We start from the raw sequence: 12232 nt of genomic DNA, 5'->3' as shown, positions 1-12232 counted from the left end.
GGGCGGAAGTCCTCTTCACACCGCTGCTGCTACTGCTGCTAATTTAAACAAGTGGAGGCTTCTTGGTAAGGCGGTGATGGAAGTCAGGGATTAGAGCCTGGTAGTTAAAAATACAATCCCTGCTGTTCATTCGGAATTCCAGAGAACTCTGAAATTTTTTGAATTGGCAAGTGACTGGTGGAGACCGGAAGCATGCACCAAAATAATGCTGCTGGTCTAGTATCATCTTTTATTAGAAAGCCCTAAAACCTCCTCTATTTATACAGCAGCTATTATTCCTGTGTCATAGACTGTGGGTATGTTTGATGAACTGGCTAAGTGAAAATTAACCGGAACCTTTTACCCATAAATTCTTTGCGGTTTTCAGGAAGGATGAACTTTCTCATCACTTCTCTGTCTTGTGAACAGTCACCTTTGTTGTGTGGCACAAGAGTCAGCTTTTATTTCATTGGGATTTAAACGGAATGTCTTGCTAATGGATGTGTCAGCTGTGTACATTTGCAGCATGACTTTTACCTGTTTTATTCTACTGCATTAGAATAGCGGGGGTGGTGCTGTGTAGGATTTAGGCTGATTGGGAGAATTGTAATCAGTTATGAAAGCTGCTTTGGGATAAAGCATCATCAGTGCGGGTGACAGCAGGAATGACAGTTTGAGGGAGATTGATCTCTTTAGAAAGACAGTACAATAAAACATAGCCTATGTATCTGTTTAGCCATGTGAAGAGGTAGTACTTTATTTTTGATTCTCAGTATATTGAAATTCAAAAGCAAACTCTTCAATATCCAAATGGATTGGTAGGCTTAAACAGAGGGGAAGAATTTGCTGGAGGACCACGAACAGGATCAAGTCAGGTTGACAGCTGAGACGCAGACTGAGCCGAGAATCCACGGCAGTGTTGACGCCCGCTGCTGTGGGATTCCACTGTCATGGTCCCCCGCTCCTCTGGCCTTCTGGTTTTAGTGACAGCTGTACTCGGAGAAAGAGTGTGCATCTGGGGCTGGGACAATTAACAAGCATGCACACCAGTTGATTTTGTTCTTATAGTTAAAATTCATCTCTGGCATCAGTCAGAAGAGCTAAATGCCTTTGGCCAAAAAGCAAAACAAAACAAAGGGTACTACAAGAAATGCAAGCATAAGATGTGCCATTTTTAGGTTGTGCAATTTAAGCAAGTACACATTGCTAGAATGTTTAATTAGACTGAAATACATGTAGTGTTTTTCTCTGAAATACAACAGAAAAGTAAGCCAGCCTTGCATATTTATATTTTAATTCTAATTGGGAAAAATTTCAAAACATTAATGTAAGTCTTGGGCACGTCTTCTTGTCATCTGGGACAAGATTAAAAATTGGCAGAGCATTTGTTGTCTGTTGATAATGTGTCAAGTTTACTTGGCAAACCTGTCTGAGAGTTTATCAACCTCATCCAAGTCTGTTCTAATTTCCATTTTTAACCCAAGTGGGTCTTACTGGACCAACTCACAAAAAGTAAGTTGCAAAGCTATTTCATTTAGCTATTTCTAGGCAAATTGTCTTTGATACATACATTTGATGTAACATTAACAGAGTAGTGAACTGACCCAGCAAATAAAAAGAGAATTTAAAATCTGATTTTCTAATGTGTGAAAATTTAAGCTGGCTGCAGGGGCACACACCTTGTAATCTCAGTCACTTGGGAGGATTGCAAGTTCAAGCCCAGCCTGGGCAACCTAGTGAAATCCTATCTCAAAATAAAAAATAAAGGGCCAGGGATATATCTCAGCAGCACATCGGCTGCCTGGCATCACATGGTCGTGAGTTCGATCCCTGGCACCAATAAATAAATAAATAAATAAATAGGGTGTGGATGTAGGTCATTGGTAGAGCACCCCTGAGTTCAATCCCTATTGCCACCACCACAACAAAAAAGGAAGTAAAATATGAAAATTTATCTCTACCCTAAATTGGGCTTGTGACTGTTGTAAAGGTTGCAGTTTATTTTACAAGTGCCTACTGTGTGCAGAACACTTTGCTGTGCTCCAGGGTCACCAGAAGAACTTATATTCCACAGCAAGAGAAATGATTCTTCTAAACATAAGAGGGAGTCGAGGAACAGGTTAAAGGGGAACTTCAACTAGGAGATGAAAACAGTAGCACTGGGAGGGACGGAGTCCTCAGCCAGCCACCAGGCCTTGGTTTGATGACCCCAGGCTCTCTTTAACCTGCCATCTCCTTGGTGTAGGTCTCAAGCACTGCCCTGCTAGGTTGTAGCTGAGAGAAAGAGGCCGGTTGGAGGTTGCCCAGAAGTCCTGTCCCGACAGCTGTGTTCATGGTGAGAGCCTGAAGTCTGACTGATGGAAAGCCCAAACCCTAATGTATTAAAGAAGTGGGGGCAGAAGGGAGAGGCGGTAAAAAAAGGACAAAACATATTTATTTATTTATTTTTTTGGGGGGGGACTTTTTGAGACAGGGTCTCACTATGCAGTTCAGGCTGGCCTTGAGCTCACTTTGTAGCCCAGGCTGGTCTCGAACTCGCAACGATTCTCCTGCCTCAGCCTCCCGATTCTCGTGCCTCAGCCTCCCGATTCTCGTGCCTCAGCCTCCCAAATGCTGGGATTACAGGTGTGCACCACCATGCCCGGCTTAACAAAATATATTTAAAGATAGTCTTTGCCTAGTGAGGTAAGCAACATGGTAAGAATTCTGATTTCTTTCAAAATGAAGTGCTTGTGTCATTCCTATTTTTATACCTTTGTATGCTTCCAGCAATACAAAATGGATCGCATAGACTTTCTCTATTTCAGAAAGTCTTTGTGTGGCTTTCTTCCATAAAGTTAGTGTAATAGGTCAAGAACAAGAGGGTAAATTCATCCAAAAACACCAAGCCTTCTCCTGGGTGGCATGAAGCTGGTGGATTCTGTTTTTACTGATAAGATTTTTATCTTTGCCTTTAATGGTTTTGCTGCTAGTCAAGGTTTTATATTTACAAAATGCTTTTCATTTTTATACCTACCCAGTGCATATGCACAGTAGGTATGCAGTCCATGGTTGTTGAATGAGTTTGACCCAGACGTTGCCAGCCTTGGGCTTGAGGTGGGGTCTCTCACTCCCAAGCAAGTGAACTTGGGAACCCTGGTGAACTGATCGTGAGACCTGTAAGTGACTTTGTAGGTCATACAATTCCCAGAGCAGACCTGTTTCACCCTCACAGAGAGGCTCTGGCATGTTTGTGAGATGTTTTTCTTTTTTAACTTTTTTAACTTTTTTAACTTTAACTTTACCTCGCGGGTATGGGTCCTGGCCCATGGGTTAAATGACTCATGTTCAACTTGTTCTGAGCAGGGTCAGAACTAGCGTTAAAGCCCAGGAGCCAGGTCTTTGCAGCTTCCACAGGGCCACTCGGCAGTGGCTGTGGGGGACACAGCTATGTGAGTCGGGCTTTTATTTCATGGCCTGGGGGGGACGTGGATCCCAGATGTTCTTGTGATGTGAGGCTGGAGAGTGGGAGAAGGAAGCGAAGGAGGAAAGAAGGAAAACCAGATAGGTTTGGGGAAGGGAAACCCAGAGGCCATTGCTCCTTCCAGGGGAAAAAGGTCAGGAAGGAGGCAGCAGTGACTGGAGCGGAAGAAACCACCAAAGTACCGTGTCCTCCACTCCCTCCCCATGCGGGGGCTGGTCTTGCAGGGCTGCAGGGACAAGGGGCAGCGACAGGAGGGCGAGAGTGCTGCCCATCCCATTCTCAGTGACAGCTTAAACTCTAAACACAGAATAGCCTAATAAGGAAAAATGGCTTTCTAAACGTGTCTTTATTGAGGACAGTGTTAATCCACAGGGAACAGTTATCTCACACAGTTTTCCATAAGCCAAGTGGCACCTTCTTGGAGAAGCACTGGCCTTTCTTGTCCCTTGGCAAACCCCAGGGTCTGAAGCTCCTTTCTTTGCCTCTTTTTTTTTAAAGACAGGGTCTTGCTGAGTAGCCCAGGCTGGCTGTGAACTCAGCGATCCTCTTGTCTCAGCCTCCTGAGTTCTGGGATTACAGGTGTGTACCACCAAGCCCGGCCGAAGCTCTTTTCTGACCTGGGACAGAGAACCTCACTGTGTTGGGAGCCGGAAGCTGGGCGGTGAAAGGAGGAAGCCATGTGGAAGTAGAAAATAGTGGTCAGGCGGCCTTCAGAGGAAGTGGGCGTCTGTCCCGTTAGATTTGTTGTGGGCAGTTGTGGCAAACCTATGGCACGCGAGCCACAGCAGGCTGTTTGTGTCATTGAAACTCACAAAAGGTTCGCCATCATTGGTCGTGGGTACCTTTTGGTATTGTGTGATGCCTAAGTCTTGTCATGTAAAAGCCCCTTGGGGGGGATTTTCTTTTAGATCAGGGAATTTTTTTTTTTTGCTGTTGTCTAGAAAAGTTTTCCTTTCCCTTAGGATCTTGTATTCTTTTTTTTTTTTAAATAAATGACATTGGGCCAAGTAGTTGATTCCGTTTCTCTTCTTAAGTGGGCCAAGCTTGCACTTTACCTTTAGTAACATTTTTGGGGGGAAGTACTGGGGATTTAACCAGGGCTTTGGAACTGAGCTGTGTCCCCAGCCTGTGCTGGTTGTTTTGAGACAGGATTGCCCTAATGTAGCTCAGGCTGGGCTTGAACTCACAGTGAAGCCCGGCTGGCCTCGAGCTTGCCATCCCTGGTCTTCTTGCCTCAGCTTCCCAAGGACTGAGATTGCAGGCATGCACCACCACGCCCCGCTTCTTTCTCTTTTATTTTGCGACAAGGTCTGTTAAACCGCTACGTTGCCCCGGCTGTGCTCGAATTTGTGATCCCCCTGTTCCCACCTCCCAGGGCGCTCTTTTTATAGGCATACACTTTAGTAACCTTTTATTCCTCTGTGGCCTGCACATTCATACACCAATTTTCCTTTTTCTTCTTGTACTTGCATGAATATTTTGGCTTTTATTCATTATGAAAACAATCCAGAGTCCCTGATAAAAACCAGGAAAGTACAAAGAGTTTAGAGAAGGAAAGAAAAAAAAACCAACAATGGTTTGGTATCTTTGTTCCATTTTCAATATGAAAACTATAAATAGCACAGGTTTATGGAATGCATATAGAGTAGGTAGGTTAAATATATACTTATGTGTGTGTATATGTTAATTCCCAGTGGGTGTTACGCTTTTAAAACAGCAGGGACCTTTTCCTTAAATTAGACGCAAGAGGAAGGTGAAGACAGGAAAGAGGTGGGAGTGGTGAGGAAGCAGGGATTAATGGAGCTAAGCGGTGGCTCCTGGCAAGCCCCAGGTTATGGGAGCGACAGGAGAGCGGAAGTGAGTCAGTGAGGCAGAGCCGGAGCGAGGAGAGGCGGAATGGAAGTGTGAATGGCATCCTTTGAGTGTGGAGAGGGGAGCGGGGAGCTGCAGCCTGAGGCTCAAAAGGACTTGAACAAATAGAATTTCGCTTTCAAATCAGATCATCAACGGTGCACTGGTGCCTCTTGTAAGCAGTACAGCGTCCCTTGCTTTCTGCACGCAGCCTGGGAGCCACTTCGGGGCACAGAGGCCCGGCCTTACCAGCCCGACTGCTCTGCAGAGGCTGGAGATTTCAGTGGCTTTCTTCTGTGAGCTCTTGCAGAGCACGGAGAGCTGCTCCCTGGGAAAGGCTCCTCTCACTCTGAGTGTTTGGGAACTGCAGTGAGTGACACTTTAATTAACAAACCTGCTGGGAACAAAAGTCCTTTAAGAGGGCTGGCCACTGTGGAGTTGGAGTGTGGGCTGCAGAGGCTCCCATGGCGCAGTGGGAGTTCTGGGACCTCAAGCTGTGGGGTGACTTTTTCGTGGTTGGGTTAGACTTACCAGGATGAGGACCGAGCGCCCTCTTAGAGGGCAGACTCGCATGGTGTCTCAGGGAGCAGAGACTGGCAGGTGTGGTGGCGTTCCTTGGGCAAGCTGGGCTCATCCAGCACTTCCGGTGTGGGCTTTTTCGACTTTCCTGTTCCCGCCATGTTTGGGAGCCACAGCCTGCTTTTTCTTGATGAGAGGACAGAGGGGAGCCAGCGTTTGGGAATGCGTCATTCTAGCTCCTGCGTGATTCCTCTCTCTAGCAGTGGAATTTCTGTCTCGCCGCCCCCCACCTTCCGTTCTTCTTGGCAGTACTGGGGATTGAACCCTGGGCCTTTACACGGAGTTACACCCCCAGCTTTTTCTTTATACTTTTTATTTTGAGACAGGGTCTTGCTAGGTTGTCTGGGCTGGGCTCAAAACTTGCAATCCTCCTGCCTCTGCCTCCCAGATCAGGGCTGGGATCACAAGTGTGTGTCACCTCATTGGGCTTGGTAGCTGCATTCTGATGACAACCGAGTCTTTTATGTATCTTGGGCCAAGTAGTTGATTCCATTTCTCTTCTTAAGTGGGCCACGGGCCTATTAAGGGCCTTCCTCTGAAGGCCGCCTGACCACTATTTTCTACTTCCACATGGCTTCCTCCTCTCACCGCCCAGCTTCCGGCTCCCAACACAGTGAGGTTCTCTGTCCCACAACTGCCCAGGTCAGAAAAGAGCTTCGGCCGGGCTTGGTGGTACACACCTGTAATCCCAGAACTCAGGAGGCTGAGACAAGAGGATCGCGGGGCTGGGATCACAAGTATATGTCAGTCACCTCATTGGGCTTGGTAGCTGAAGTCTGATGACAGCCGAATCCTTATCTATCTTTTGAGAAGTAGTGTATATTGCTGCATCTTACTATATGGAGTATATTTGGGCACTGGTGTCAGAGAGTCTGAGGAGATTCGTGGAGTGGAGAGGGATACCCCCTTGTGCTGCCAGAGTAGAAAGTGATTAAGTAGGATTTGCCTGCCTTGAAAATCGTTGTTAGTAAGGATAGGCGCTGAAGGAATAATTGGTTTCTTAGCTCTAAATACTGTGCTGAAGGGAGTTTACTCAACTCTGACACCTTCATCAATTAGTTTCTCCCTCCAGAAGCCTGTGACAGATGCCCTGAGGCTGAGTTCACTGAGCCCAAAACTAGACTGAGGATTTCATGAAAGTTTTCAACAGAGTTACTGTGGCTAAACTGAAGACGGGACTGAGACCTTGTCATTTTCATTTTTGTAATGCTTAGGGAAATGGATCTTTAATTCAGTCTTTATCTATCTGTATTCTTTGTATGTGTTTTTTTTTTTTTTTTTTTTTTTTTTGAGGTAGGGTCTTGCTATGCAATTCAGGCTGGTTTTGAACTCACTTCATAGCCCAGGCTGGCCTCGAACTCACAGCAGTCCTCCTGCCCCAGCCTCCCAAGTACTAGGATTAGACATGCACCACTACACCTGGCATCATATTCCTTTTCTTATGTGTCTAAGAAAGGGCCAACAGTGTGTTGGATTTAATAGGGAAAAGGCAAACCTAGTCATAAGGTCAGAACAAAGGGTTAGGGTTCAGTTTCTTCTGTCAAACTTTGACTTTGATGGATATAAAACAGTCTGTGTCCCAGCACTCTGGGAAGGCTGAGGCAAGAGAATCACAAGTTCAAGCCCAATTTGGGCAACTTAGTGTTTTATCCAGACCCTGTCTCAAAAAAATGAATGAGTGAATGAACGAACTAACGAAAGAATGAATGAACAAGTAAGTAAAGAAACAATAAATAGGGCTGGGGATGTAGCTCACTGTGAAGACCCTAAGTCCAGTCTCCCACATGTCAAAAGGAAAAGTTTCTAAAGCAAAATAGGGGTGCTAGATGGATCTGTTTATCTTTTTAAAAGACTTACTTACAGGGCTGGGAGAGAGGATAGCTCAGCCGTAGATGATTTTCCTAGCATGTGTGAGGCCCTGCCTCGCATCTCCAGCACTGAAAAAGATACCTACACCTGTCCCTGTCCCTGTCCCTGTCCCTGTACCTATCCCTCCTCTCCGTCATCATCTCCATCATCTCCGTCTCCGTCTCCGTCTCCGTCTCTGTCTCATCTGATGTGGTTCGGGAGGCAGTAGTCTGTATTGAAAACCTTGGGCCACAGCTCACGTTGGAGTCATGATAACAAACGTAGGAGGTTGTATCTGATCAGGAATCGAATCATGATTTCCCCCTGCAGAGCTCGGGCCTTGGTGCAGTATCTGTTTCTCCACATTCTGCACTCGCTTCCCCACTGGCTCGCCTCCTGCGGTGCTGTCCTGTAGTGCGAGCTCCCTTCCGATCTTCGCGGATTGTAGCTGCGGGAAGGGTTGGGCCGTGGCCTCGGTCGGCCTCCTTGTGAGAGCTCTGCACTGCCGTGTTAGGAGGCCCAGGGCAGGGGAGAGCGTAGCTGTGTCAGTTCCCCCATGGGCGAGGGAGCGCGGGCTCTGCTGGGAGAGCAGCTGCCCCGGGCGTGGGTGAGTGGGTGTGGGCAGGCACCTGAGCAGCCGGTGCGCTCAGGCTTCCTGGGCTGAGTCATGGGCTGGTGTTCTGAGCGCTCTGCACACTCCCCACTGGGACGCCGCTGGGTCAGAGGGCTCACTAGGCAAGGGTGTTCTCAGGTGGAACCCAGCGCCGGTTTCCAGCCGCTTGTAAGCAGATCCAAGGGGAAAAAGCAGTGCCATCTAAGGCTGTGCTTTGATTGGTGATGACGGTGGTCATGCTGACAATTAAAAAATAATGAATTGTTTTCCTTCTTTTAGTCACATAGAAAAAATCACCACATGGCAAGACCCTAGGAAGGCGATGAATCAGCCCCTGAATCATCTGAGCCTCCACCCTGCCGTCACTTCCACACCAGTGCCTCAGAGGACCATGGCCGTGTCCCAGCCAAACCTGGGTAAGCCCCGAGCTTCGGCGCCCGGCGGAAGGGACCAGTGTCCAGTGAGGGCTGTGGGGCTCAAGGGCAGCTCTGGTGTCTCCTTCCCTCTCGGTGGACCCAGCCAGTATCTTCGCTACATTACCCGCCACCCTTCCTTCTGGTCCGGGCCCCTGGTTCCCGACATGATACCGTGATACAGGATGCCCTCGGTTCACTCTGCAGTCCGGGCATCCTCTCCAGTGGCCTTTATCAAGTGTTTTGAAAACCACCCAGGCTTCCTGTCTTCATCTGTACTAATGCACACAGGGCCCGTACCCCTCTGAGTCTGGTTTCAGAGGACAGTGTATGTCTAGCAGCAGGTGAGGTTACTTTTGTGCTCTCCCTCATTGACCCCTCACGACCACCTCTCAGCAGTAACAAAATCCCCATGGTGTGGACAAGGAGACCTTCCCAAAGCCCTGCAGCTAGAGCTGGAGTTTGGACCCTGGTTCCTTTGATTTTTGAATGCAGTTAAAACGGACATGGTGGAGCATATTTGTAATTCCAGTCCTCTGGGTGGCTGAGGCAGGAGGACTGCAAGTTTGAGCCCAACCTGGGCAACTTAGCAACCCTATTTCAAAATGAGAATCGAACCCGGAAGGGTTATTTGACCTGGCCTCACGGAGAAACAGTAATGGATTATAACTAAGGCTGTAATAACAAATGGTAAAATAAAGTGGAAAGTGAAAAATTGTGTTCGGGTTGTTTAACCTACTGAGAATCCACCTCAGATTCACTGTGTCGTTAACTTTTGCATAAACTGAAAGTGGTTTCTCCCCTTACCCTCCCCGGGTAAAATGGCTCACTTTTCACCCAGTTCTAGTGGTCACCTGTGATTTCTAGGCTGGGAAAAGAATGTTTTCTGCTTACTACTTTTACTTCAAAAGCACTAAGGTTATGTCCCCTAGAGATAAGCACAGTGAAGGAATTCTCCGCAGCCTCCAAAGTAGCTGTTTTTTGTTAGGCATTTTCTCCCTTCCCCCCGGAGGGATAAAAATAAAACAGGGCCAGTGTTCGCTCCTGGTTTCAGGCCGGGCGTGGTGGTGCATGCCTACAGGCCCGCACTTGGGAGCATGAAGCCGCAGCATTGCTGTGAGTTCGAGGCCAGCCTACAGAGTGAGTTCAAGACCGTGCTGGACTAGCAAGACCCTGTCTCAGGAAACTGGGGACAGGGGGGAGATGCTGCTGTTTGCAGATAACTTTGCATTGAAGATTAGATTCCCAGAGACTGCGTTCCTCACAGAACAGTTAATTTTAGGGAGCGAAAGGAGTCTCCTGCTGGATTTCCAGGAGTGAATGGGAGGAAAAGGAGGCGTCATTCCCGGCCGCCCTGGCCTCTCACTGTGCTTCGCCAGCGTGCTTCTGACTCGAGTGGACCCGAGCTCCTCAGAGTGCACCTTCTGTTCAAGGCCTGAGGTGCACATTACACCCGGAGACGCCGGTGTGGGCCGGTCCTGTTGTATTCCTTCTCCGAAGGGCAGATTAAAGACAATGGTGCTGGTCCTTCTCCCACCGGGGATGGCCAAAGCTGCCCGTTCATCACTGTCCTGGATGGATACGAGCCCTCACCCAGGAGGCAGGTGCCGCTGCAGTGAAGAAGCCTCAGGTTAGGTGGTGGTAGACTAGCCATGAGTTCTTTTTTTTTTTTTTTTAATTTTTTTTTTTAGCCATGATTTCTTTCAGTCTTTAATTTTCATTAAAATTCTAAAGACTTGTTATTACCATTTTGACCTTAACCTTTGTTTTGGATGCTGACGATTGAGCTCAGGGCCTCACACACGATACCTGTGCAGTACAGCTACGTGGCTGCATCCCTGGACCCTAACTTTAGCGTCAGTGGAGTTGGGAAAAATCTCTCTTGGGCGTGGTGAAAAAGAACCCGACACTTCCAGAAAGTATTAGTGTTTCCGGTTCTTTGGCATGCGTTCCCACACAAATGCTAGTGTGCAATGCCCCGTTTTGCACCTTGCTTTTCTCACTTTTATATCTGTATACATGGAGCTGCCACATTCTTTTTAGAAAATGCCTAATAGTCCAATATACCATAATGAGTTTATTTAGCTACCTCTGCCCGATGGATATTTATGTTTCCAGTATGTTGCCAGTACACAAAATATGGGCTCAGTATGCTTAGTCATGCTTTTTTATGCGAGGTCTCTAATTTAAAAAAAAAATTGTTTAAGTGAGCCGACACCTGTAATCTCAGCACTTGGGAGGCTGAGGCAGGAGGATCACAGTAAGTTCAAGGTCAGCCTGTGCTACACAAGAGTTCAAGGCCAGCTGCTCCCCCCACAAAAAAAAAAAAAACAAAAAAAAAACTGTAACAAGTGAGAAGAAGACTAGTGAAATTAAGGTTATGGAATGCTTAAGTTTATATCAAAGGCAGATGTGGTTGGCTTGCATGTGCACTTGCGCTAGAGGTCCAGTTGTCCAAAAAAAGTTGTAACGTAAACATTCTGAAACATCTTTACGTGTGGCTAAGTAAAATACCATACTTTCAGAATTCTAGTCAAAGCAGTGCATTTAAAAATTTTTTATTTTATTGGTGTATCTTAGATATGCATAATGATATACATAATGGTATTAGATATACGTAATGGCATTTTTCGTAGCGAATTTGTACCTGTACATGACATAGCTTGATTCTTTTTCTCCCATTCCTCTCTCCTCCCTTCAGCTCTTCTCCCTTCTTATTTACAAAAGCTATTTCCATTTTTTCCTTCTGTTTTCTTTTTCTTCACGTTTTCCTTTCCCTTCTCCTAGCCCTTGTTCCCCTTTTTATTTTCTTCCCTTTTCCCAATATGTATTATAAATTTTGGTCCTCATTTACACTTTCAGTTTCTTACACCAGAGATACAATGTGGTATTTGAATATGTGAGTCTGATTTATTTCACTTAAGAGTATGGTCTCAAGGTGCATCTGTTTACCTAGAAATGCCTCAAGCTTATCCTTCTTTATGGCAGAGTAGTACTCCATTGTAGGGGAAAAAAACCTCACATCTTTTTTACTTATTTATTTTTTTGGTTTGGTTTTTTTTCCAGTATCAGGAATCGAACTCACCACCCCGTGCTTGCCAGGCAGGTGCTGTGCCACTGAGCTAAATCCCCAGCCCCTAAGCCACATCTTTTTTATACGTTTACCAGTTTATGGGCATTTGGATTGTTTCTACAACTTAACTATCACAAACTGTGCTGCTGTAAACATAGGTGTGCACATATTGCTGTGGTACAGTGCTTTTAATTCTTCTGGGAAGATGCCCAGAACGGGAATAGCTGGGTCAAATGGAAGCTGTAGTCATAGTTGTTTGAAGAATTTCCATGCTGATTTCCAAAGTGGTTGCACCAGTCTACACTCCCACCAACAGTAGAGAAGGGTTCCTTTTTCCCCACAGCCCTCCAGCATTTGCTATTGACTTCTTGATAATAGCCTTTCTGTCTGGTGTGAGATGGAATCTCAGTGTT

At 46.6% G+C, this 12232-nt stretch overlaps 1 protein-coding gene across 1 annotated transcript in view; it reads left to right on the top strand.

Moving 5' to 3' along the window:
- Wwtr1 (WW domain containing transcription regulator 1) overlaps nt 1-12232 on the top strand; it is a gene marked incomplete at its 5' end in the record, with an annotated part of 122895 nt that overhangs the window by 66399 nt on the left and 44264 nt on the right. Inside the window, 1 exon segment of the mRNA XM_005393000.2 lies at nt 8613-8749. Coding sequence (XP_005393057.1) covers nt 8613-8749 — 137 coding nt within the window.

Source organism: Chinchilla lanigera, unplaced genomic scaffold (assembly GCF_000276665.1).
Source record: "Chinchilla lanigera isolate Chin_1 unplaced genomic scaffold, ChiLan1.0 scaffold00047, whole genome shotgun sequence".
Taxonomy (NCBI): Eukaryota; Metazoa; Chordata; class Mammalia; order Rodentia; family Chinchillidae; genus Chinchilla; species Chinchilla lanigera.
Note: the sequence above shows the minus strand (reverse complement) of the source record. Positions and strands in the feature narration are given on the sequence as shown.